This window comes from Sparus aurata, chromosome 8, assembly GCF_900880675.1.
Source record: "Sparus aurata chromosome 8, fSpaAur1.1, whole genome shotgun sequence".
NCBI lineage: Eukaryota > Metazoa > Chordata > Actinopteri > Spariformes > Sparidae > Sparus > Sparus aurata.
Window position 1 is genome coordinate 28,423,218 of NC_044194.1, and position 27,137 is coordinate 28,450,354.

Here is a 27,137-nt window from a genome sequence, read left to right on the forward strand (position 1 = left end):
AAGCAGCCTCATCCCTCTCCCCAACAACTGCGTGTCTGTTGGTTTGCCTGTGAGTGGGTGTATTTCCGGTGTGTGGCTGTGCGTTTGTGTGTTTGGCGGGGGAGTTCGAGGTTAGCTGAGGTTTGCTCAGCTATCTTTGTTAGTGCATTGCATTGATTTCCTGAGCCTCAGAAATAACATCTGCAACAGTAGGACCAGTCATTGGACACATACACAGACACACAGACATTCGATCCATCATCTAGATCAGTTTCTCCTGCTGTCGGGCCCCCTTTGACCTCCCACCCTAACCCAAAGCTACTTTGATCTGTACCAGTGGTTCTCAGCCTTTACAAATCACGATCACTAGGTATTAAAACAAACATTCCAGAATGAAAGAAATAGGATATTTTGTGTGTGCATGTATCCAGTAAAACTCATGTGCATGCACACACTTATAAACTCCATAACACTTAAAAAAAAAATCTATTTTAAGGCAAATTCCATCACTGCTACAGACAATGTAATGTAAAAAGTATTCTACACTCTGAAAGTTGTTAGTTTTATTTTCTTCCCCATAAATGATCTCCCGCCCCCTTTGACCTCCGAACTCCCAGGTTGAAAACCAAAGAGTCAGATCTGTGTCTCTCTTTGCTGTTATCTCTAGTCTGTCCCTGTGTCCTGCACTGAACCTCCCCTTTCCCCTACAAACCAATCTCCTTCAGCTGGGAGATTCAGAGGAGAACAATCAGGCTCAATAGATTCCAAAGGAATCACCACCAGGGAATGAAAAGTTCATCTTACCATCAGTCTCTGTATCTAGTTTCCCTGTGAGCCAGCGCTTGTTGAAAGAGTCCTTGCAGAGCAAGCTGGACCTGAGCGGAGCCGTGTTTTTTCACCTGCTGAGAGCAGTGACTCAGTTTAGATGTGTGGAGTTAAAGGAGTGAAACGATTTGGATTCATGGGCATTTCCTTCCGGCTAACTAGCTAACCATACTGTCATCGTTTGCTTCTTTGTGGGGTATGTATTCTGATTTTAGCCGCCCTCCATTTTCAGAAAAAAACCTACAAAAGAAAAGCTGCTAATGGAAATCTAGCATTTATGCTTGCACCACCTATTCAGAGTATTTTGTATTTCATGCAGTCCAGGTGTTGTATTAACATTAAATGTCCTTACCTGGCATTCAGTCTAGTTTACTCTGGAGTTTGCGTATCCTGTGTTTTGTCGCACATCACAGAAAAGGCTGTACTTTGACCAGTTCACTTGGGGACCTTGTGTAAAGACAAATCTTTGTCAGTGTTTGTCCTTCCATCAAGTGTGAATCACACATGTTGCCTGTGTCTGATTGGATGAAGGACTGAGTGTCCCTTGATAGTTGCAGTGCACCGAGTCCTTCCTGGCAGTGGAAATAACTGGGTTAGCAGAAAATATTTAATCTGTTTTCCCATAGCAAGCTCCAAGGAAAGTCCAAAAAGGCTACCTGAAGTTAGCATCGCCTTGTTTGTGTCAGAGCAGAGCGGGTACAGCCCATGGGAACTTGAGTCTGAAAGGGACAATAGAGAAAAATTTGGAGGATTTGGAGCTGAAGGGAGAACCGTTAAGATCCTGCTCAGGGGAACCCCGGAGTCGACTGATCAAACTGTGTAACAGCACTCCACACTGTTTATTTATGAACATAGTGAACTGCAAACAGTCCACAGGTTTTAAAAACCTCAACTGACTCTCAGAAAGGTGAAATATCCATGCGCACAATGCCTCGAGCGGTGTTCCCAACGCTGCTGCTCCTGCTGCTGCTCCTATCTGTGCTCGGGGCGTCCCAAGCCTGCCTGCCGGACCCCGCTTCAGCCTACAGGTTCACCGGAGCCGTATGTCGCCTCACCTACCCTGCAGCTGTTGTGTGTGAGTGGGACCGTGATCATGTTTTTTGATACTTAATCAATTTAACCATTCATTCTTTCGTTTAAAAAGATTACCCAGATTCCTGTGAAATAGGAGGCCATGATTGATTTCATGTTCGGGTGTAACACTGGTGCAAATGATTCTCAAAATCAGAACAGCAATTCCCAGAATCCCTGATGCTTATCCCTTTCCTGCATCAGAACTTTTTTGTCTTGATTTATTTTATTTTTCTTGAAGAGCTAAAATGTGTTGGGTAAAGAATTTTAGCCAGAATCAAACAAAGTAAAATACGGCATAGAGTCTGTCAAGTCTGTCAGTGGTTACAGTGGTAATTCCAATGATCGACCTATTTTCCTTTTATTTAATTTAGGCATCTTATTTGTGTATGAAAGTGCCAATAAACACCCACTCTCTAAGGTTCTTGTGATATCCTACCTGACTGCCATGTACTTGTATTTAAAGAGTAACCCAACTTTATAGATTAACGTCTGTTTACAGGTCTTGGGGAGATCGACTGCAAATATGTGGGAAAAAAAGTAGTCAAAGCTTTCTGTGGCTCCAGAGGAAGCTGCATATAATCTGATAAATTGGCTCCAGTGATGTCACTCAGTGTGCATTGTGGGAAAAGTAGGCGCCAGGTTTTGAAAAACAGTCCACCGGTCAAACATTGCACTCCTATAACACTGTGGGACTCATTATTAAAAATCAATAAGTAGAACCACAAATATCACCGTTTCTATTCATCACATTGGTCTTCCTTTCACGTGGACGCTCACGTTACCCAGAATGCAACTAAGTGACATCACTGGAGGCAATGTATCAGATCAAATGCAGCTTCTGGAGCCACTAAAGTTTTATGCTACTTTCTCCACATTTCCCCAAGACCTGAAAACTCACTTGAAGGTGTACAATTGGTGGAGTTACCCTTTAAGCATCTTTGCCCATATGTCTGTGTTTGTGTGCTGCTGGCAGTGAATGAGAAAACCACTAAAGTGATTGAGGCGGCGTTCCAGCATGCCAGATACCCAAGTATGGGGGGAGAGAAATCCCTGCTCTTTATAGGCAGAGTCATATATGGCCTGGACAAGTAAGAAGACACACACACACACACAGATGACACACAAATGCATAGATCAACATGCAAAATGTGATATGATGAATGAGATAAAATCATGTAACGTTTCTCCATTGACCAGTTTGGAGGTCCACAACCTGTCGATTGGTCGGAGTGAATTTGAACTGCATCCAGGGGAAGGCATCGGCATGGAAATAACCAATGTGTCCGCAGTCTTCAAAGGGACCATCCAGTACGGATACGGCAGCTGGCTGTGAGTCTGAGTGTGTGTGTGTGTGTGTGTGTGTGTGTGTGTGTGTGACCAGCAACATCCCACATCCGATCAGTCACTCGTTCTCTCAAAACAAACCCAGTGATAGGAGAAAGGAAATCACATTAGCCATTTAAAAAGAAAAATACCAATACCAATGTAGTTTGTGATGTGCTGGTCACCACCACCGCCATCAGTGTATGAATGTAAGTATGAGTAACTGTAAGTCGCTTTGGACAGAAGCATCTGGTAAATGCCCTCAAATGTAAATGTAGTCCAATTAGCCTATTTAAGGCCTGACCACACCGTGGAGTGAAGCCGCAAAATTAATTGCTGCTTTGCAAACTTCATTGGCGTTTCTTGAAACAGTATCACTCCACCCAGACAGGACATGCTAGCACGAGTTTATCACAGTAGCTTTATGACATTTCTCTGCACTGTGCCGTTCACTCCTGCCTGGCATTTGGTTGCCAGGATTGTAAAGCATTTAATTTAGTAAAGACTTTCATTGAAGATAAAGCTCTCTGTGCTCACTCACCGGCTAAGTGCCGGAGAACTGCCAGTTAGCAAACTTGTTACCTCTGTTACTAACAGGAGATTCATACTGAGTATTGAAGGTGACAGAGGTTGTAAACAGGAGAACATGCAAGCTCTGCACAGGAACCCAGCTCCTTCTTACTGTGGGGCAACTGTGCAGACCACTGCGCCGTGGCGTTGCTTATGGTGGCTTACCTTAGCTAATGTTGGCAAACTACTGCAGAGGAACCAACATATTTCAGCTAGTTAACGGACTGTGATCTTTCTGATTATGCGCTGCTACATTGCTTTTCTTTATTTTCAATTATCCTGTAATTGCTTAATTGTTTTCCTCTTCAGAAAATTATTACATAAAGTGTAGTTTGCAAGTTATTCAGGTGGCGCCAAAAGTGCTGCAAGCTCCCTGCTGTCATGTTCAGATACTGCATTTCCCAGTTTACTTGTCAGTCAAACAGTAAGAGCGGCAAAGTTAGTGGATAACCTGTTAAGATTACATTTCTGCAGGTTTTACTTTCAGTCATGACATCGCTTCCCTTGCACCAAGGTTTCCAGGGGCTGATGGCAAATCAATTTATGTCTTTCTCTTTTTCATCTAGCGTCAACGTTAAGCATTCAATTGACTTTGAAATTGAGTCTCAGATTGATCTTGGAATCAACCCCAAACTTTGTAAGTACCTTGTTCTGTATGTGCACTCAGGGACAGATTTTTGCTGACATTAGCTCCATTACTTTATTTTGCATATCATTATCCTATGACCGTAAGCAACCTCTGGCAGTTTGATCAAGAAACTTCTTGTTGTTTAAATTCACGACTGGACAATGCACCCTCAACTGAGATGATAGTCTTTGTTCATACCTTGTATGTCCTCTCATATGTTCTCTGTTATCTCTATCTGTCAGACTGTGGAGACGGAAAGGTAGCAGCAGACACATCAGACTGTTATTTGAACTTTCACAAGCTCCGCCTTCATCTGCAGGGCGATAAAGAGTAAGTCACAAAAATAAACCCTGATGGACCGTGAACAGCAGAACAGATGAAGCATCTGTCTAACCTTGCCAATTGTTTTTTCAGACCAAACTGGCTGAAAAGGCTCTTCACCGACTTCATCACCTTCACTGTCAAAATGGCCATAAAGGGACAGGTGAGGGCGAGGGGAAATGGGACTCACACTGAAACACATCAGTTTTCAGGCTGACAGTGAGAGTCAATGTTTGATTGAATGCTAACAAACTGATGGTTAGTGTGTTCATGTCTTCTCATTATGTCCTCAAATGCAGATTTGTAAGGAGATCAACAAGCTGGCAAATATACTGGCTGACTTTATACAAGAAACAGCAGGTGTGTGTATGTGTGTGTGTGTGCGCGCGCACGTGTGTGTGTGTGTGTTTCATTGTGGGGACATACACCTGTTTACAGTCACATTGTGGGGACCGCTTTTCCTTATGGGGACAAGACGCAAGTATTTTATCTGTGATGTCTCTGAACATTTCTGTGTGTGTGTGTGTGTGTGTGTGTATGTGTGTATGTGCGTGTGTGTGAATGTGTGTCCACAGAGCATTTCCTCACTGATGGAGACATCAGTGTAAATATTGCTATAACTGGTCCTCCTGTCATCACTGCTAACTACATAGAATCATACCACAAGGTAAATAATGGCTGTAAATACTATCATAACTGTACCTCAACACTGTCAAAAGACTATGGTTATGTTTAAATTGGAAGTGAAATATGAACAATGTCAAACATTGATGATACACAGTTTATGGGAGACGGGATTGTAATGCGTAATTTCTAATGAGACTGCAGCTTTTGTCCAAGTCTTTGCCAACGCAAATCCCTCCTGTATCATACTTGGATGACAGTAGTGTTCACAGCTCTTGTTACTTTAGGTGTTAGAGTTTGTTTGTCTCTCCTTCCATCCCCTAAATTTACCAGGGGCTGACCAACTACAACAACACTTCTGCTGTCATCAATGACTCTGTTTTTCACCCCAGTCAGCTGAATGAAAACAAAATGCTCTACTTTTGGTTGTCAGGTCAGTATTGACATTGTATTTTTGAAAATTGGTAGTCCATGTTCTTTACAAATGAAAAGTACATAAAAGGAAGTATACTTTTGTGATGTATGAATGTGACATGTCCAAATATTCGTGTTGGTTTTCGGACTTAAGTTCTAGGTGTCAAGTTTAAAAAATGAAAAAATGATACATGATTGTCATTACATTTCTCTAAGCAAGAATCACGGAATTTTGATTTGATATCCGTGTAACCGAGGCTGGTACTCATGCCCAGTGCCCAGAGTAGTGTGTATTTTAGTTTTATCTTGCCTACCTGTAAACATAGTTTTTGACATGTGCTTGCAAATATTTAGAAAGAAAAAGTTACAATTCCAGATGGTCTTATAATTATGTTATTTTGTAGCGATAGACTTGGGGTTCATTAGTATATAGTTTACACAGCAAATTTTAGATTGGCATCCCCTGTTCATGTATAATATTTGCAGTACTGCATGTGGTAAAAGTATGTAGAAACTAGATTTTTAAACAAAAAATATATCTATATTTACAAATTACAGTGACATCTGAACTAATTTTTGCGTTGAAGTTATCATGTCCACCATGCTTCAAATGCAAGGGTTTGTCATTTAATTTCATTAATAATCTTTAATTTCATTAAATAATCTATGCACTGTTTGAAACATAACCTTCCTGAATCATAAAGTACTGATTCATTAAAGGGCCAAAATGTAAGACGTGACCAGAATTCTTTTCAAAAATTAACTCAATTTAGCGTAGTGTGCAGCAGTAAGCCGTTAAGCTGTTCCCTATATTCTACATGTTATAACTAACAGCAGCATGGTAGTTCAGTGTCTATTAGTCACTTTAAATCTTGTGTGGTAGAGCTATAACTTGCGTTTTACCCCAGACCAGGTATTGAACCCCTTGCTTACTGCTGCTCACAAAGATGGTCGTTTCCAACTCAACATCTCTGGAGCAGAGCTCACTGTAAGTACATGACTTTAAAAAGGTAAAACAGTAAAAGCGGTCGATCATCCAGGCAGAGTGCATTAAAATCACACATGATGTGGTATCTTGTTGATAAAACTGTCTTTGATGATATGTACCTGCTAAGAGATTATCGTTGCCTCACTGGTTTGGTTCTGAATTTTGAAAAAATACAGGAAAAAAAAATCTGATGGACCTGTACACCTTTACTGACAAATGGCAGATGTGCACACATGTTTATTGCTGCTCAATTTATATTTCTGAATGTCATTTCAGGAACTTTTCAAGACAAATCTCTCCAGTGTTATGCCTGAATGTATTAGAAAGGTAACATGGACAATGTCCTTATCACTGCACCCTCTCAAACACAAACAGTACACATACACCTTTGTCAGGTGAGACATATCATTATGTGTTTGTGTGTGTATGTGTTCAGTGTCTGCTGGAATCAGCTTCTCCAGAGCTAAGAGTGTGGAGTTCATCTGTTCCCTACCTAAACATCTCCACCTTGGGTATGACCGTCTTGGTAAAGGCTTCTGGGCAGTTCCACTGTGGGAGTCAAGGCACACCAACAATCCTCTTTGAGACGGTACATTGCCATTCATTTCAGCCATTTAGTAGAGAGTTTAGGAAAACAGAAACTTTAATGGGTTGAGTGTTGACCTGTTTTGATGCACCCAACACTACCAATAACATTGTTTTTTCACACCTCTGTTTCGCTTCTCTATTGTACAGATCAGTGATTCCTCCTGTACCCCAAGAGCCTCATTCATTTGAAAAAAATAGAAACTATATTTTGATTTAGAATATATCCATATATTTGTCTTTCATCCAAACAACAAATTGCAAATTCACTGTCACAAAAGCCAATAAGATGATAGTTATGATGAATAACACCTGAAAGACCTCTTGTGCTGAATGAAAGTGCATGTAAAGCAGTTAGAAAGCAGGCAGAGAGGTTGAAATAGTACTTTTAATAAAGGTTCTATGTAAATGCAGCCATTTCTAAATGTTAAAGGTAACAGATATCCAGCAAAATCAGCTGTAATGCCACATTTATCCAAACCAAACTTAACATCGACAACCCAATAGTATTAAACCTTGGAACATGAGGGTTGGTGTGAAAGGTTGATTTTCCTCTCATTGAACAGGTAAGAGGGGCATCCTGTCCATTAGGATTTTAAGTGCAAGTCTCCCTCTGTGAACGATTCTTGCTTTTTTCCCAATCTGTCCTCAGCATCACACATTGAAAAGTTTACTTCTCGGTTATAACTATGCTTTCGAACTCCTTGAACTGGCCATGATATTAAAAATGATGGAAACTGCTTGTTCCAGATCTTAGTTTAAGCACAGCATCTAACACTGTTCTAGATCAGGCCTTTATCAATATCTATTTAGGCCTTATTTCTGTTGTTCCTTTGTACATGAAGAATAAAGTGGACAAGCTGACCAACATACTTACTTAATATGTCATTAATATGTCTGGCACACATAAGTGTGTGCTCTGTTTCAAAGCATTCAATACTGTCAAATAGTGTCATCTGCTGGGCTGCACTGTATTTGAATGGAGCGATGAAACTTAAGACCATGACACAATCTTTGGCAGAATGAGTAGCTTCAGTTTTACTAACGCTGCACTACGCTCTACTTTTGACTACTGAGGCAGATTGATGTGCACAATCTTAACTGAAAACTAACACGATACCTCTTGTGATGTAAGGCCTTTGTTGTGTAGTGGTCACACAACATTTAGTGAGACACATACTGTCTATGTCATACTGTAAAGGCCATCTGAGTGTGTTTGAGCGATGTTTCTGTCTTTGTTTTTGTATCTAGGATGTGGACTTGGTCGTCACAGCTTCCTACGCTGACAAGAAACTCTTCCTGCAGGGTAACCCATCAAAGTAAGACTTTTCTTTGTCATTTGTACACAACTTTTTTAAACGCAATCCATGTGGAATTTCATTATATCCAAAGTAAATTTGAAATGACATTCGGTATACATACCCGAAAGGGTACAACACGGTACAACACACTGATCACAGTGACTTGTGATCAGTTCATGAATTTTTCAATTTTAGTCAACGTCCTGTACCTGGTGTGTGATTCTAAACCTCCTTCCTCTCCAGGGTTTCTGTAATCCAACCTGAGCTGCTCTCACAAAATCAGCTGGTAAGCCTATTTGAGTTTATATTACTGACAGTTTTCTTTATAGGAGAAAAGACTATGATAAACTTGTAGTATAACGTTGCACTAGGCAATTTTTCACAAGGACCAAAATGGTGTGAGATATGATTTTACATAAAAAGTGCCAGTGCCAGTTCCAGCGGCATTAGAACCACAGAACAGAACCTCAACTTTATCCTGAAATAATTTTTTGCATTATCCTGAGAAGTATTTACCAGAAAGACTTCCTGCCAGAATCCTCACATTGGCCATGACTCCATCGCTTATAAAAATGCTGATATTTTTAATGTTGAGACTTCACCTCTCCCTGTTTCCAGTTGCTGAATGAGACACAATTGGAGTTCCTAAAAGAAGCTGTGGAGAAGATAGGCATTCCTAAGGTCCTGTCCGGTAAGAAACTGAGAAAAGGTCATGGATAATAAAGTGAAACTTGGCTTGAACCTCAACCCGATGACAACCCCAGTGTTACCTGTTTTAACAACAGTCAGTTTGGCATTTGAAAAATGATAAAACATTACAATACAAATATATAAGTTATGAAACAAGCAAGATAGTTACCAAAAGAGTTTTAAATTGGCAAGATTAGCTGGATTGCTTATTTTTCCTTGCAGCTGATTTTACCATGCGGGCCATCTCCTCTTTAAAGATAAATAACTTCTGCATTCAAATGTGGACCTTTTGTTATACATTTCGATGACTTGTACCCTTACAATATTACACGTTGCCAACATTGTTCAGACCCAGAGAAATCCACTTAAATTAATGGTGTGTTTCATTTGGTCATGTGTTACTAAGATTTCTTGCAGAGAGTCAGAGAGTGAAGATAAATCCACGTTTTAATCCCAAAAGTTAAATAGTCATCCCGAGCTCTCCTCCCGTCAGTCAACGGCTCCAGATCAGAGCAGAATCTGATGTGACTTTGAGTGTTTATTCCTCCAGAAGGTCTCGCTCTGCACCCGGCTGTGAGCAGCTGATCAGCAGCCAGATGCAGCTTCAGAAATAAAAATTTGACTTGTAATGGCCTCATGCTGCATTCATTCCAGTTGTGGGTGGGCTGTAAAGTCAAAGGAGAGTGTGATTGTATTCTCTGGATCACTTCTGTTGTGTGTGTGTGTGTGTTCCAGTTCTTGAAGTTGAGCTGACCCGGTTACTGGACAAGCAGGGAGTTAACTTATTCGACATCTTTAACCCAGAGGTGCTTCCTCGAGATGTGAGTGCTCTCTATCACTGTTTTTCATTCTGTCACGTGCCATTCTTTGGATTGTAGTTCTGAGTCAAATTGCCTCTCTCCCTTCTGTCTCTATGCTGCAGGGCTTTGTGGTGATTTCGATGGATTTTGGTTTCCCTCATCACCTCCTGGTTGAGTTCCTCAAGAAGACACTACAATAACTCGGCAACCCTCAAATACTCTGTGCCACATTTGGTTTCAGGGTTTTAGGTAAAAGTTTTGCTTGTATAGAAAATTGTACGCTTTGCAGTGATTAGCAACATGTATAAGCAGTACAAGGCATGCCCCTGTGGTAGCACATTCAGATTTTGACCATATGGATGTATGTTTAAACGATGTTGTTTTAAGATAATACATCTCGTTCAGCTTTTTTTAGAAAATGTCATTGTGGACAGGATTGGGCGCTTCAGTTTCATTAAAAATAATTCATTTGGATAAGTTCCAATGGGCTCAATGTAATATTTGGATTTCTGACAATGGTATGCTATATTTAATCAGTTTGTCCGAAACATTTATTTTACTGAATATACCCAGATATTCCCTGCCTCTCTGAAAAGACTGCCACAGAATTTACTGGCAGAGTCTTTAAGAGAATATCCAGGTATATTCAGTACAATAGATGTTTCAGTGTTGGGGGTGAGGCACAAGGGGGAGGGCTTACATGTGAAACTGATGCCTTCATATCGACCCAACTGACCTATCGATTTACCAAGAGCCTACATAGTATTGATAGTATCGATATTTTTGGATCAATCTACCCACCCCTAGTGGACAAGCTTGTTATTGATGTTGTCATTTTAGCTGGTGACTCGTTTATTCATGGCCAAGTGCATGACACCACATTGGAAACATTTTGAGTGTGTAGAAAGTACCACAGGAGAGACTTGATGAAAAACTGTGTTCATAAAGCGTCATCAGTAATCAGCCAAAATGAGCTGGAAAATATCAGCTTATTGGATACTGGGAAACATCCAATATTGTATACATCCCTACTAGTGATGCGCAGGTCAGGGTTTTTCCAACCCGTGGGTCCCACATTTATTTATTAATTTGACCCGCTCCATCCTGCCCGCACAACCGCATGTATTTTCACAACCTGTCCCACCCCGCCCCATCGCTATTAAATACACGTTAAATATGTCATCGAATAATTTATTTGGTCTGACAAATTTGCTTGAAAACAGCCCTTCAAGTGGCACTGGAAACTGGCAACAACAAATTCAAATCTTAATTAAAAAAAGAATTAAAAAAAAATATATATATAAAAAAAAACATATATATATATATATATATATATATATATATATATATATATGCATGTATATATATATATATATTTATATATCCTATATATATATGTTTGGGGCGGCTGTAGCTCAGTAGGTTGAGCTGGTGGACCAGTGATTGGAAGGTCGCTGGTTCGAATCCCCGGCTCCCCTGGGGTGGGACTGAGCTACATGCCGAAGTATCCTTGAGCAAGATACTGAACCCCAGAATTGCTCCTGATGTGCAGTTGGCACCCTGTAGGGCAGCCACTGCCATCAGTAAGGGTCCTGCAATGAGCTGGCGACTCGTTCAGGGTGTACCCTGGCCTTCGCCCATAAGTCAAACTGGATTTGGCCCCATTAAGCCCCGCAACCCCCCACGGGGGGATAAAAAGCGGCAACATCCCGCAACCCTGAAGGAAAAGCGGAAAAGAAAACGAACGAAAACGAACGAACTATATATATATGTGTATATATATATATACATATATATGTGTGTGTACATGTGTATGTATATATATATATATATATATATGTACATGTGTGTGTATATATATATATATATATATATACCCACTCGCTGAACTCATCCCTTTTTCTTTTGGCTCTCTCAGGTTCCTCAACTAAAAAATAAAATGGAATAATATAGTTTTACTATTTTGATTTACATTATTCCGCCATAGGAAATTGTTGATAAATAAACCATTTTATTAATACACTGTTATAAGATTGGGCCTATAGAGTATTTATTATTAGGCCTATTATTATTATTATTATTATTATTAGGCCTATTATTATAGTCACTTGCACTACCTACCTCGAACAGTGGCATCTGGCTCCCGCGCTGGGGGTGGTGTAAGCGCTCTGTCAAATTCCCTGACAAGTCGTCTGGCCTGGTGGTGGACAGCGTTTCTCTCCTCAGCTGGAAACCTCTTGAGGGACTTGAAACTCGGACAAAGAAACGTCCCAAGCTTGTGGGTGACGCCGATGGACAATTTCTCGTTTAAGAGCTGCATTGCCCGTGCTCGGATATAAACCATGAACTCCGGGTCGCCATATTGTGGCTCGCAGTGTTTCTTCAGTTTATAAAACCAAAGCACCACTAGTTGAATAGTTGGATACTTGTCACCTTCCAGTTCTTTACTCGCAGTTTTAAAAAGCAACAAGAACTTATCGTCTTCAACACGTCCAGCTGTATGCCATCCAGTCTGTCAAGCTGATCTTTCTCTTCCATGGCTTGTTGGATTTCACGGTACTGTTTGCTGACTGACTGCATCATTGCAACTTTACTGTTCCACCGTGTTTCACATTCCTGTATCACAGCATGCAGGAGGTGTACAATGGTACTGGACTTCTTGAGGTTAAGTCACAAGGCTTTTGCATGACCCACATCTTCTTCTCTTTGACATCAAATGTGTGTTTGATGACGATGTTGATGACATGGGCTGCACATGGCATCCACTTGTAGCTGTGGAGAGCAGCTTTGATGTTGGCTGCCTGGTCACTCACGAACATGACTTTAGGTAAACAATCAGCTTCAATAACAAAGTCATGCAGCTCCTTGATCACCTGCTTGTGAAGGTTGTAAGCTGTCTTTTTAAGAGTAGAGTCAAATTCAGCTGTTGTTATGACGCGACTCATCAGTTTCCAGTCTTCACTGATGAAGTGACCGGTAAATGCTGTGTATGCCCGTTTGTTGTAATCATCAGTCCACATGTCAGTGGTAATTGCAATGCCACAATCCAGAGCTTTATCAATCTCTTTTGCGAGGTTTAATTTTTTTTCTGTGGCCGTTGCTTTGGCTCTGTCGTAGATGGTTTGCCAGTGAGGGAGTACACTGCAGGCATCCACACATCCATAACGTGCTCCATCGCCAGAAACAAAGGGCCGCAGATCTTGACAGCACAATTCAACACAGGCGTCGGTGACCTCTGATTTGACTTGCGTTGGAATTTTGTTACTTTTTAGGAAGGCGGTTATACCACTCTGAGACACGTCCTTCTTCTTAGACCCTCCACAAACCTGTCTTGTCATGCTGGACATACCTGTTTTGTGGCTCTCATGCGTGTATAGTTTATCACAGGAATTGCACTTCACATAGTGCAGTAGACGACAGCAGCATTGACTAACTACCTCACAGAAATTGTCCCAATCCTGAGATTTAGCAGCTTCTTTTCTTTCAACTCTGTATTCTCCCGACCGTAATCGTTCCCTCACTTCTTCTTCCAACTTCCCCGCTTCTTTTGATTCTGGTTTGTTGTGGCCACTGCTTACCCAACAGTGTTGTTAAGAAGTAGGCTGTATTGGACATATTTAATCCTTAATAGCCCGAAGGGGTAGATACACAGGCTTATCATGTAAGTTACAAAAAACTAGAGCACATATTAGAAAAATAACATTTAGTTACCAGATTATGAATTAAACATTTCCCATATAATGGCAATTCAATAAAGCCTGCTTTCAAGAAGGTTAGAAATAAACTTTATTGTTGTTTAAACTTTTGGAGGCTGTTTGTGTTGCTGTTGAATTGTAATAAATTATTTCAAAGTCCTAAGAGGCAAGTCTTGCTGCTTGACAGCCAACTTGTCAAAACCAGTCCCACCCAGAGAGCCACAACTTCTTTTAATGGTCACTTTGACATAAAACCTGTATGTATAGAATCGCCAATCAAATCTGATAAAAAGTGCTTAAAAAGTTTGATGACTTTGCCCCAAAATGAAGTTTAGAATGCCTTTTTTCCCACAGGTTATACTTCCACTGTGCATACACACATTTTCATGACTAGATCCCATGTTTCGTTCAGCTCAAAACAGAGTGGTGCTTCCAATAGAGCGCTTTAACAAATGCTTACTGTCTAATCTGTGAATCTCATCTTGCTTCTCAATCACGTGCAGTGGAGCGCACAGTCAGGATTCAAAGCAGTTTCACCCTCAACGCATCAACGCATCGACGCACCAAGCGATTGGATGATATTCCTCCTATTTCTGCTGTTATAAAGAATACGATTGCTGTTTGGGGGAACGGGCAAAATATGTTTTATACAACGTCTATCTCTAGTCTTATGGATGTTTTATTGTATCCTTCATCCATATATGACCATATATGATATATGCCAACAACACTCGGAATATGCAGTGGAAATGGTCTGTATTCTGCAGAGAATCTAGAGTAATGATATGACTTTGAGTCATATATGAACTCTATATGGACTGTATTTGATTGTGCAATGACATTTACAGATATGCCATTGATACAATTTGTGTTCTAAAAGATATTGAACTTGGATATTTCCAGACAAGACACAAGGTTCATATTTGAACCACATAGCGTACATGACAAAATTAAGATGTGTCTGGTATCTTGGTTCACAGTACGTCCTGACAATGTATATTGAGTACATATTTGATTAAATATAATGCTCATATCACCAAAACTCTGAATATGCAGAAATGTTCCCTATTCTCCAGAGAATCTCGTAGATATCCATTTGCGGATTTCTGAATTCTGGCCCTGGTCTTGCTACTTGCTACATTAATTAATTTAAATTGCTATGTGGTAAAATGTATTGCATGTGCTTTCAGTGAATGGTTTGAGTTTTTTCATCTTTGTGCAAGGTGTTGTGAGCAGTAGTAATCTCTGGTAATACAGGTAGAAAACACTTCATCACATCATTTTCTCTGAGCTTGTTGTCCAGAAGCAAGCTGAGGAGTGTCCTACACAGTCACAGCAGGAGGTATCAGCCCTGTGTGCTTCACTTTGTCCCAGCTGGGAATATCAGAGGATGTCCCTCTGATTGTCAGTCCAACTTGTTTTTATAGGTTTGGCTGTGTGCATGTATGTGTGACAGATCTAACCTTTAATAAAGCGCATGTCCTCCAGCTCTGCCCTCTCAGCTGAGTAGGCCGTGACGCTGCACTGTGCCGTGTGTCTAACAGCACACGGGGTAAGACGACACTAACATGCTGGTTAAAAGAAGGATCGCAAGCGCACAAGTGAACTCAGTGTTGACTCTTCCTCACATCAGTGGAGCAGAAAAAAAAGGTAACTCACGGCCCATGATTGCCCCCATGTGGAAATGAGTGTGCAGTGAATGTTTTCTCTGTAGGTTTTATTTCTAAAATATATTTTTTAGAACACAATTGTGACAAATAATTAATTAACTGATCATACAAACAGGGACATTGTGGCTTGTATTTTTGGCATTGACATCAGAGTTCGGGTATTGGATAAATAACTGAAGCATCCTAAAAAAGTTGGTCCAACTGGTTGTCAGCGCACATCTTGTCTAGTGTTTGTTCTGTGAATGTGTGTCTGCACAGCCTAATGCATGTGTGTGCATACATCTCTCTCTAAGGTGACCCGGAGCGGTATCCCCTCAGGTAATAAACCCAAAAACAAGGTTTGCGGTGGCCCTCGGAGCGCTGGCTGGAGATGGTCAGCTGGCCAAACCACGGCCCTGGAGAGTCTCTTGGAGGGGTCTCAAAGGATATCAGGATGTTTTGGGTGCTTTTGGAGGGGATGGTGTCCACTCCTTTGACAGTAAAAAATGGTTTGTCCACCTAAGGGTAAATAAGGCTAAGGTTAATTTAATTGCAGATAAAAATAAAGGATGAATAAAGTGAGCAAATAAAATAAAGCTGGAGGGGTTAAGAGTCACAGTCTAAACATTCTTCATACAGCTCCATATTGGTCGGCAGGCTGGTTACTCTCTGTGTAAATGCTTGAAATAAAAAATTATTTCCATAGCTTTCAAGGAATGTATCTACTTTCTGTACAGCGGCTGTGTTGGAATATTAAGCACTTTCATTCTCTGTCACTAACATTTCTCTGAAACTATCAAACCCTGAAATGTTCTTTCAGTTTTCAAACTGCTTATTTCACAGGCTCTCGAATCGTTGGTTCTTTACCTGAAAAGAGAAAGCAGTGGTCTGCAGGAAGACATTCTTGAAGGAGATAATGACGTTGCGTCCGGCCCTGATGCTAAACGGGCCCTGGGCTTTAGGAGGGAGGCAGATCCCAATTAAGGGAAATATGTATTCGCCTCCTATGCATGAGGACAGTTTGAGCTGGCCTCTCACTTCCCCCAGCTGATGAGGTTCAAAGCAAACCTCCACGCTGGTCTCTGACCCTGCCTGGAAACCTGGAGAAGCAAAGACACTCTTGTCCACAGTGAAGTCCAGGCAATCAGTCTGCAGAGAGAGAAAACAAGCAGGGGATCACATAGCTGCAGACAAATCTCTGTGATTGTATAGGTAGTTTTGTTGTTTTGAAATTGCTCTTTATGAATGGAAACACGTTTTCTCCAATTTGAAATCATCATGTTAAACAAAGCAAATGTCAGCAAGTGAGCCCCAACAGTCACCCCTCAAATCACTTGCCTGGTCTATTTACACCTGATCAACCCATCATGCTCTGTTTTCTCAGAAGTTTGTAAGACTAAGGGGCGGAGAAACTCGAAGCACATTCTCTTAATGTGTTGAAAGGGTAAATAAAACTTTCTTTTCAGATTTGACAAAGTTCCCCCAGAACCACAAAACAATTCATATAGGAGTTTTTACAGGCTGCTTGGTAAACTGATGTGTATGATTGTGAGGCATCCCTTCGAAAATGTCTCTTTCATACTATACGATGCCCAGTGGTTCGTAAAAGCTTAACTAGAAAGGGAAATAGAACAGAACACACAATATCACAAAAACAAAGTCTGCATTTAAAATTTGAATGTCGAATATTTTCTTGCCTTGCATGAGTACTCAGTTTTGGAGCGGGAGTAGTTTATGAACTTTACAAGAAGGGAGTGGCTGCTGCCCAGAGAAGTGTTGAAGTGGACGGTTTTCTCTGGCGGTGGGGGCAGCGCTGTGAGAAGCAGATCATAGTGGAAGCAGCCCAGATCATTACTACAAAGTGTCAGCCTGGCTGTCGACTCGCCTACACGCATGGGCTGGTACTCAAAACTCATAGAACCCTAAAGAGAGAACACACAGAGTATGAATTCAAGTTTCTTTGTGGGCACACATTAATTAGAGAATAGAAAATATTCAGTTTCCACCTTGGACTGTCCTGGCACAGTGTGCTGTGATGGGGCACTGATGTCAGGGCATTTACACTCAGTGGTCAGGCAGGTAGCTGTGGTCAGGGGGTTCTCCACCTGTACAGTGGCAGAGGCCATCCGACGTACAGCTGTCACCAGCTTTATGGTGGACAGGACTTCTGGAGGTGTGACCTCGAAGGTAACAAGGTAGTACAGGTACTCACCAGACGCCACATTACGAAACGTCACCTGAGGAGGAGAGTTCAAGGGTGATGTGAAGACAAAGCTCAGAAAATATATTCAGATATTCTCACAGAAATGTGTGTGTGGTCAAACCTTAGTGTTGTACTGCCCCTCTCTGTATGTAAAGAAAGACATCTTGTAGTCTCTCTTGGCCAAAGCCGGGACATCAATGAATTCTAGACCCTTTAAGGACACTGTAGCATCTGGCTTGTCAGGTTTCAGGATCTCGATCAGCACACGGAACCTAAGCACACAGATACACTCATGAATGGACTGTACAAATGTCCTGTCAGGGTTTGTGTATTTCTCCTCTTTACACCAGCCAGTCACATTCTGCATTCAGGTGATCTTTTTAAAGCAACATTATGAAGAGATTGGCATTTTGTTGCCATTGGCACTCCCACACAGTTACTGAGTGTAACACTAGTGTCGTAAATACAAATCCGAGGTATCCTTAACTTTAAGCTCTTCCAAGGATTTCCAGCACCCTTAGTCCTCAATAATGATAAAACTAAAGATAATTATTGCCTGAGTCTCCAGCTCCTCCTGCTTTATGGAGCTTGATATTATATTTCAGTTCATTGTTTAACTCTCCAGCTCTCAACTGTGCAGTTTTGGTTCACTCTTACTTCTTTCCTAGCATAATTTTGGGCTGCAGCAGCAGCAGCAGCAGCTGTTTTCACCAAAAAGCTCTAAAAACCCACAGTACACTACCTGCCCAGCACCAAACTAGCTGGTGAACATAGCGGAGAATTTGGAAGGTAAAGAGCCACACATTTCTCTCAGGAGTTGGTAGAAACCAAAACAGAGCTGAAAGGAGAATGAATACTGGACTTTGACTGTGTCCAAAGTCCAGTATTCTGTGTGTGTGTGTGTGTGTGTGTGTGTGTGTGTGTGTGTGTGTGTTTTACCGCTGTTGCTTAGAGAGCCAGTTGTGCACAGGGAACAGCTGTGTGTGGTGAGTCTTAGCAGGCAGTTCATGCACAATGGTGTCCTCTGCTTTGGGAGGCTCAGCAATTCCCTGCAGGGAGTACAGCATGCCTGTCCCATCAGGAAAGGAGAAAAAGACTGACCCCTGAGGAAATAAGAGTGAGTGATGTTGTTTGAGATAAAGTCAATGTCACTCTTCATAGCTTAGCAATTACGATGTTGAAATGTTACAGCTCTTTTACCAGGTGTTTCTTTCCATCAGCAGTCATGGTCAGTGGTCGGTAGGTGACCTCATATGTTTTGTTCCGGAGTGGTTCAAGGATCACAGAGGGTGCGGCGCTCCACTGCTCGCCCTCTATGACAGGTCTGATGCTGCAATGTTGGTTTGTGGGGTTGGAAACAGGCAGGGTCTGGATGTGTGAGCCTCGTACTGGGCAAACAAAATGTACCACCTGGGGACAAAAGGTCAGATGGAGGTAAGACTGGTGCAACAGGTTATTCAAATGCTCAAGTAATGCATGTCATTTGAGGCATAGGCAAGAAAAAAGTAAATATTGCCTTCACCCAATTTTAAATGCAGTAGAATATGACACACTTTCTGGACCCTTTTCTCAGTCATTAATGGAGAATCAGTTAATGGAAACTGACTTAAGTGTTTTCCAAATTTTCACTAATCTTTAAATCTTTGAACACTCTCTGTCTTGAGATGGGAACATAAACTCAAGTCTTTTTTTGAAGAATATGCTGTGTCAATGCAAAGTCACCCTGCCATACACTGTGACTGTTATTGATAAAGCATATATCATTGATAACTCTTAAGATACATGAACATTTCTTCACTTTACATGGTAATGATAATACAAAACCAGTTGTGGGGACAGTAAATACAATAAGTGTGATGCATCACTTCCCCTCCTGTGTTTTAAATTAAGTACACTAACAACAACATTGGGTATAAAGGAACATTAGTCAAACCTCTTTGCTAGTGGAGGCTATGATGCAGGATCCTGTCACGGTGAGGGTTATAGGTGAAGTGGAGCCCTTCACACAGCAAGACAGGTTCTCATATCTTGTGTCATTACTTAGTTCCATGGGGGCAAAAGTCACTTCAAGAGGAACCTCCTTGCCTGGACAGATATATCCTTCAGATGGCACGATCGACAACTCTGCAGGAAAACTCTCTGTTCTCCACTGAAACCTGGTTACAAAATAGACAGATAAGTACAAAACGAGTCCAACAAAACATTCATGATCTAAGAGTGACAGAGTTAAAGAGAAGTGAGGGTCAGTCTAGTCAATCTGTTTTATTACACAACTGTAGACTCTTTACAAAACCTTGTTTTATTAGTAAGTGTTTGCATTTATGTGCACCAGAGTGAACATGGATCTGTATGTTTCTGTGTTTCTGCTGCAACATGTCTGTTCTCCGATGGTCGCTGAAACTGACCTGGCACCGATGTCTCCAGTGTTCATCATGACAATCCTCTTCCTGGCCTGGCAGCGCTGGACAACAGCTCCAAATGCTAAGTAGTCCCGGTCCAGCTGGAACTCCACACCCTGGCAGTAAACACCAGAACTAGTAGTTAACATGACGTTATCCAACATACACTACAGAGTTAATCGAACAAACCCTAAAAATGTAAAAGTTGTGAGAGATATAACTTGTGTCATTCATCTCAATGTGAGCTCTTTTTTTATTAATAAAATAGTTCAGAGAACTACTGAAGAACTTAGAAAGAGAAAGAAATTAGTGATTGTAAAAAAAGAAATGTAAATTATAATTTGCAGTGTACCTGGCAGCATCCTTGAATGGTCACTAGGGGGTGTAACAGGCCTGCAAACTCCGCCTGCAGCTCAGCACTGAAGGGAGCTATGTGCTGACGAGGCAAAAACTGAATCTCAACAGTACAGGACCCACCATTGGCTTTCAGGCTCAGCTCACCTGCTGGAGTGAAGGACAGATCCTGGAGATGGAGGATGAGGAGGATGAAGAGGAAGAGGTAGAGGAAGAGGAGAATATTTAGTATTGTTCAAGTAGATGAAAGTATCAGTGTGTGTGTGTGTGTGTGTGTGTGTGTTTCCTACCCTTGAGTCCAGCGTTGTGTTTGTGTTGAGCAGCAGAGTAAAGGAAACGTCTAAAGTGCTACGGTTAACCAGAACCACTTCTTTCTTCACCTTCTGACCCAACATCAGTGATCTCAGTTTAACTTTCCTCTGCCTGGGATCCTCTACCTCCAGCTAGGATGGAATGATACAAACACAGAATGATTGATATTCCTGTGCTCACCAGGATACAAGTGACAAGTGAGCTACACATTTACATTTACACTTGAGGGTGGGAGGGAGAAAAGCACGGGGTATCTTCAGTTTTTTACAGGATGATTACATTAAATACATTAGTGGATGATAGTAAATTGGATAGAGTCAGTTAAACAAGGAGACAGGTTTAAAGCAGGACACAGGGTTATTTAGATGTATCTTAACAGGGGATTGAATCCTAAAAGCTGTGAACTCTTAACTTTGCATACAGTCAGTCAATGTAAGAAAATGTCCCAACTGACAACAATAGTGATCTTGAAACTTGAAATTACAAAACCTTTAAATGTATAAAAAAAAAACATCAATATTCTCATAAAAAAACAAAATGGTGGTTGATATGTTTCCATAACCTTACATTATCAGGGTGACCATCAAAGTAAACTAGTGTTAGATTTAATTTTGCACAGGCATATGGAACGGAAGGCATAAAAAAAATATTCCTTATTCCAGCATAATTGGCTATATTTTTGTTATAATATTACCTCTAATAGTAACCTCACATATTGCCTGATTAACTTCTTAACAATACTAGAAGCCACCAGACATTTCCCTGGAAATAGACAGTTTTAATGACCCCAAAGAAATTTGTTTCCACATAGTGTGCATTATCTTTGCCTCCAGAACAAAGACACATTTACATACAATGACTTACAATATAAGTGCATTTCTACAGAATACATAGTGTGTAACTAGCAAGCACGATAATTTGGATCTGCTGTGGCAGCAGGGACAAAACTTGGATTGAAACGTTCGTCCTTTTTCAATCAAGTGTCATGTGTCTGAATGCTAAAATGGAAAATCCTACAACCACACTGTTAGTAGACATACCCATGTTGGGTAACTCACTCTACCTGTTGCTAGTCAGTCAGTCAGTGGACTTTTGGTGAGTAATGAAACAACTTTTTGTCACACAGCTGCTGTAGTTTAAGAGGCTTTTGTTCATGGTAATCTGATAAGTAAGACAAGAAATGTCATAATTGCAAAATGAAAAGTTTTTGTTTTTTTACATCACATGAGGACATGTGCTTTGGACAATAACATCAAGCTGTCATCAAGATGTCAGAGGAGACAGTCTGCCCCTCTTGCACTGTGCAGTACAAATTGAAGAGGACAGAATCCTCTATATTGAGGTGTACACAAAAAACCTACTCACACACAGATCAATATTTGCTGTTCGATTCTCATCACCCTCTGGAGCACAAGCCGGGGGTCATCAGAACCTTAAACCATCGGGCTGAGACCAAGCCCACTCAGTTACAACACCGTCATTCCCTATGTCTCTGGGACAGCTAAGAAACTCAGGAGGATCATTAATAAACATTATATCCCAGCTAACTTTAAACACGCTGAGGCAGAAATGTGTCCATCCTAAGGACAAAACACTGAGGCATAAACCGAGTTATGTAGTTCATGCTGTTCAATTCAGTCAGGAATGTACAGATTTGCACATTAGGGAGACAAAACAACCTCTCCATAAAAGAATGCCACAATAGAGGAGGACCAACTCCTCAGGTCAAGGTTCTGCTGTCCACTTACATCTGAAGGAGAAAAATCATTCCTTTGAGGACAACAATGTAAACATATTGGCCAGAGAAGACAGATGGACTGAAAGAGGAGTAAAGGGATCCATCTATGTCAAACTGGAACAACAGAGGACACTAACAAAACTCAGAGCTCAAACATGTCCTTAACGACTCTGTAAGGACACAGAGTTTAAAAGCCTGCTTCTCCCCTCCAGTTAGTCAGAACTACAGAAGCCTCTTGGATGAGAGGTGAACCGCAGTACTGTTCATCACTCGGATTTCAAGAGAGTTTAATTTACCAGCACATAAACATTACACAGCCTCACAGCCTTCAGACACTCTTCTTTCTCACCTTCATCTCGATGCCTTGTCCCAGTATGTCCACTTGTTTTGTGACGCAGCTGTTTAAGATGAAGGTGAGTTTTTCATGGTAACGGCACGTCTCACGAGGATAGAAGTTCACCGGTACCTCCATCACAGCACCAGGAGACAAGATAGCTTGTTGGAAGCCAATCTCTAGGTAAGAGCTGTTCTCGAACTGGGACTGGACACTGAGGAGGGGGGAGTAGAGCACAGACGGCTTTCAAATAAGAGACTCACATCCTGGATAGAACAAGACATTTCGTTACACATGGAGAACAACAAATACACGCAAGTACCTGATGTCCCTTTCGCCTTTGTTGCTGATTACTAGAGTCTTGGAGGCTGGTACCATGCCAGGACTGTACAGAAAGCACTTGCCGAAGTTGTGCTTGGTGAAGGAGAATTCAAGGCTAGGTGCTACAGCCCCGCCTTTGATGGCAAAGGAAAATGTTGTCCCGAGTTTTACCTGACAGGAGGTAACACTGGTGTAAGTTCAATAACAGGTACATCCCAGGATCCATTTGACGTTAAAGGGTTATTTACACCAAATTAAACAATTTCGTGCTTTGACATGAAAACACCAATGAAGAATTTTATCACCTAAAGCTCAGATGTTTCTTTTATATCATTTTTTTTTTTTTTTTTATCTCTGCCAGGGAAGTTATGTTTTTCAACTGAATCCATTTGTTGGTTGGTTGGTTGGTTTGTCAACAGCGTTACATGAAAACAACTGAACAGATTCCATGAAACTTGGATGGAGGATAGGTTTTGGCATTTCAAAATGTGCTACAAAGATCTAGCCATTTTTGATGCGTAGATGTTACATAATAGATTTTTGATTTTATTTTCTTGTCAGGGCAGGATGAGATCAAACTAGCCTACTGATCTCTTAATAAAAATGATAAAAAAAAAAACAAACACTTTAACACGAGTAAAGCTGATCAGTATCTCACCTTGATGCTCAGTTTGACTTCCTGAAGGTTACAAATGCTCTGGGGACAAAAGAACAGTGACGCCTGCAGCTGCTTCCCAGCTTCAATAGCAGCATTTTGTGGCTTTGCTTCCAAGAATTGCAGCACCTCTCTGGGTCCTGATAGGTCAAAGTTCACTTCCTGACTGAATCTTGCCAGATTTGACACCAGGAAATTAAAGGTGGATTGCCCTAAAATCTCCACCTATGAAAAGTATATATATACAGAGGAGTACAGGAGGGTGGCTGTTGTATTAAAACCTCACATTTAAAGGAATGTAATCATTAGTATTTGTGTATGTGTACTGACCTTTCCAAAGTCTAGAATGTCTTGGTGGTTAGGGCCGATCTCTCTGAGGCCTCCGCCTGGCTCCTCAACTTGAACAGAAGTGCTCATGGTAAAACAATCGGCCTTAACTGTGAGTGCAAGTGGCTCTGACTTCCTCTTCACCCTCAGCACCAATCTGAAGCTCACACAGCCCTCCCGGCAAGGTGTGAAGGACACTGACAATGGCAACCTGCACCAAACAGTTTACAGTTGACAAATACAAAGCTCTCTATGACTTTCTCCAGTATGCTTTCATAGAGCTATATAAAGTTAGTTAGCAGTGAAGCAAGAAAAAACTGCCAAACAAAGCTGTGTTATTTGCCTGTTCAATTAGCTCATGCCAGATGCATAACACATCACACACAAGTCAGTGACAGTGTTTTCTAAAAAAATGGATTTGTTATAGTGTCATTAACCTTTCTTTGGGTGCCACTGTTCCACTCATGGGCTGCAAAAAGAGGCTGGACTGCTGGTCATCACAGAGAAGTGATGACTGCATGACAGTGAAGTGGAAGGGCTCCGGCTCTCCATTCACAACATTCACTGTCTTTTCCACTTTGCGACCTGTACCAGTGAGCACACACACACACACAAACAAATTTATATTTAGGCAGAAAACAGCATTATCTATCCTAAATATCTGAACTCAACCAATGTAGCTACACAGCTGCCCTTATCATAGATGAAACTCTAACCTTAACCACAAAACCAAGTCCTTGTGCCTTGAAAAAATAAAAAAAATGCCTTAAAAGACAGACTAAAGGGGAATTTGGGTATTTTTAAACTTAGGCCCTATATCTAAATGGGGTGTAAATGACTGATATTTAGGTTTTTTTGGAATAAGTCCAGTAGATTGCCTCAGATGGCAGCTGCAACACAGTTGCAATGGCTGCAACATGATCCTTTGGGGTAACTATGAAAGTTACATCCATTGAAAATGCTTATTTTTGCCACTGACAGGCTGAGGTTGTTATTGTAAGTGTCTGACAACTTTGTCATTGTTTGACTTAGAGGAAATGCCATTTTCAAAGTTAAGATGAGGCAACAACTATAACAACTCCTCGTGAGATTTCAGAGCACTTGCCCCAAAGGATTATGTTGAAGCCATTACAGCCATGTCACGGCTGCCAGCTGAGATTTACACATCATTTACACACCAAAACATATACAGTAGATATAGGGCATGGAATCACATGTTCCCCCTTTAAGGAACACTTATACAAAAAAGCAGTGTCAATGGTTTGGACCCCTCTGATATGCAGCTTACTGAAGCAGAGGTCGGTAATTAGAAGGTTTTATTAAGAATCTTAAATTGAGTAGAGATGTAGTTTTTGCCATTGTTACAGTAAATGAAGGCTAACAGAGTAATAGCAGCTTGTATTAATAGCTTGTTAATATGCATGTGTCAAAAATGGTTCATATAAGTGAATGTGTTCCCTATGAGACTGTAGATTTAAAGAATATGTCATCCACCCATGATTAACAGTTACCTCAACGGTTGGAATCTGTTATGGTCACATAGACTTAGAATATGAAATTGAAAAACTTAGTTTGAACTCCCATGGTACTTGTTCCACTTAATGGGAGTGGGTAATATAATTTATCTGTGCTACTAATCTGATACATTAATATTAGACTTCACATCAGCCCCACACATAGTTAAAATTGGCCAGAGGCACACAACAAACCTGGCACAGTAACTTTGTTATGCATGATTCTCTTTACATTGGAGGAGTATTAGATGTTGCAAGGACTAATGTGCTGGGATTTACAGGAGTTTTGTGTTTACTTCAAAACTTCAGCTTCATCAGGAGAACAAAAATATTGTTGTTGGAGGTTTATACAGGCAGCAAGGGATTGTGTCATTGATCAGATATCTTATTCAGATTGTTCATAGTTTTATTTGTAAACCATGAAAGCAATCTTTTCTTAACCCTTGCCAAGTGGTATTGCAGAGGCTGTTAAATGGCCTTGACATACTGTATCTACAAATGTATATCCAGTATCACACAAAATATATTTATGTGCATGCACCTTTCCCACATTGCAGGAGAAAAATACTTAAAATAAGCATTGCTTTGTGTTAAATACATGTTGCGACTTGAAAGAGATGTGCGATCTGTGTCACTGCACAAACACATGTGCGAGCGTGTGGGTCGATGTGCGTTTCATACCAACAAGCAGTTCTCCAAAGTCAAGGTGGGGTCTGTCGAGATAGACAAGTGGTTCTCTCGTGGTGCCCACACACAGGAAGGGAACAGACAGTGAAAGAGTCTCAATCACAAAGCTCCAGAATGACTCCACAGCATCCATCTGCTCAGCTATATATTCAAAACACACCTGCATACACACAGACGAACCACAGGATTACAAACGGGAAACAATTTTCATGGAAAGGAGAGGAAATGAAGACATGTCTAAAAAGAAAAAAATGTGGGGGGGAGAGTGAGGGAGTACAAATGAGGAAGAGCGGAGGGGAATAGATTAGTTCAGATGGGTTCCGCTACAATTTGATGATATTGTGAAAACAAAAATTAAAATGGTATGAGATTAAATGGAAGTGATAAGATTAGATTTGTTGTGATAAAGTGGGACACGGGGAGATGGGGAAAGTGAAAAAGAAATGGAATGGAGACCAAAAATGCAAAATTGGAAAAGAGATTGACTGTGCAATAAAATGAAAAAGGATGGGCTGAGGTGAAGCAGACGACAAACTAGCTGAGAGACTTTGGAAGAGAAATGTAATACGATAACACCACCATATATAGAGATTTCACTGTTTGTGTTTCCATTCTTACTTCCACTTTCTTCCCGGGCATGATGGTACCACAAGGGGTGAGGCAGCAGAATGGGCTGCCACCTGTGTCTTTACACCTCCATTTGAATGAATAGGCTTTACTGGTTGGGTTCAGCACACTAAAACGTCTGTGGGGTAAACCAAGAGCACACACGCATATTCAAAGGTTTGGAGCTTGAACTGATAGAGACAAAAAGCTCTGATTGCTCT

At 41.0% G+C, this 27,137-nt stretch overlaps 2 protein-coding genes across 5 annotated transcripts in view; one reads left to right on the forward strand and one right to left on the reverse strand.

Moving 5' to 3' along the window:
* Positions 1-775: 775 nt before the first annotated feature.
* cetp (cholesteryl ester transfer protein, plasma) lies at positions 776-11,302 on the forward strand. Its single transcript, XM_030424799.1, has 18 exons — positions 776-794; positions 1,708-1,879; positions 2,852-2,966; positions 3,076-3,207; positions 4,338-4,408; positions 4,642-4,729; positions 4,814-4,883; positions 5,020-5,080; positions 5,296-5,387; positions 5,678-5,777; positions 6,667-6,746; positions 7,023-7,073; positions 7,183-7,335; positions 8,583-8,650; positions 8,876-8,918; positions 9,251-9,323; positions 10,058-10,143; positions 10,245-11,302. The coding sequence occupies exons 2-18, from the start codon at positions 1,723-1,725 to the stop codon at positions 10,320-10,322; spliced, it is 1,518 nt and encodes a 505-aa protein (XP_030280659.1). The 5' UTR covers positions 776-794; positions 1,708-1,722; the 3' UTR covers positions 10,323-11,302.
* Positions 11,303-15,517: 4,215 nt separating this feature from the next.
* Positions 15,518-27,137, reverse strand: part of hydin (HYDIN axonemal central pair apparatus protein) — a 74,125-nt gene continuing 62,505 nt past the window's right edge. For all 4 annotated transcript variants that reach the window (XM_030425390.1, XM_030425392.1, XM_030425391.1 and 1 more), the window contains exons 73-90: positions 26,929-27,055; positions 26,305-26,470; positions 24,547-24,694; positions 24,113-24,320; positions 23,786-24,007; positions 23,129-23,298; positions 22,822-23,020; positions 20,713-20,865; positions 20,421-20,591; positions 20,075-20,184; positions 19,603-19,825; positions 18,870-19,079; positions 18,609-18,772; positions 17,791-17,941; positions 17,473-17,703; positions 17,164-17,388; positions 16,334-16,615; positions 15,518-15,985 (exon numbers count right to left, since the gene is read on the reverse strand). In XM_030425390.1, the coding sequence (XP_030281250.1) occupies positions 15,776-15,985; positions 16,334-16,615; positions 17,164-17,388; positions 17,473-17,703; positions 17,791-17,941; positions 18,609-18,772; positions 18,870-19,079; positions 19,603-19,825; positions 20,075-20,184; positions 20,421-20,591; positions 20,713-20,865; positions 22,822-23,020; positions 23,129-23,298; positions 23,786-24,007; positions 24,113-24,320; positions 24,547-24,694; positions 26,305-26,470; positions 26,929-27,055 (3,370 nt within the window). In that variant the 3' untranslated portion in view covers positions 15,518-15,775. The remainder of the gene's footprint in view (positions 15,986-16,333; positions 16,616-17,163; positions 17,389-17,472; positions 17,704-17,790; positions 17,942-18,608; positions 18,773-18,869; positions 19,080-19,602; positions 19,826-20,074; positions 20,185-20,420; positions 20,592-20,712; positions 20,866-22,821; positions 23,021-23,128; positions 23,299-23,785; positions 24,008-24,112; positions 24,321-24,546; positions 24,695-26,304; positions 26,471-26,928; positions 27,056-27,137) is intronic.

Coding starts and splice junctions, on each gene's coding strand:
- cetp (XM_030424799.1), top strand. CDS start 1,723: ATGCGCACAATGCCTCGAGCGGTGTTCCCAACGCTGCTGCTCCTGCTG. Junction 5,388..5,677: donor ACATAGAATCATACCACAAG/GTAAATAATGGC, acceptor TAAATTTACCAG/GGGCTGACCAACTACAACAA. Junction 10,144..10,244: donor CAGAGGTGCTTCCTCGAGAT/GTGAGTGCTCTC, acceptor TCTATGCTGCAG/GGCTTTGTGGTGATTTCGAT.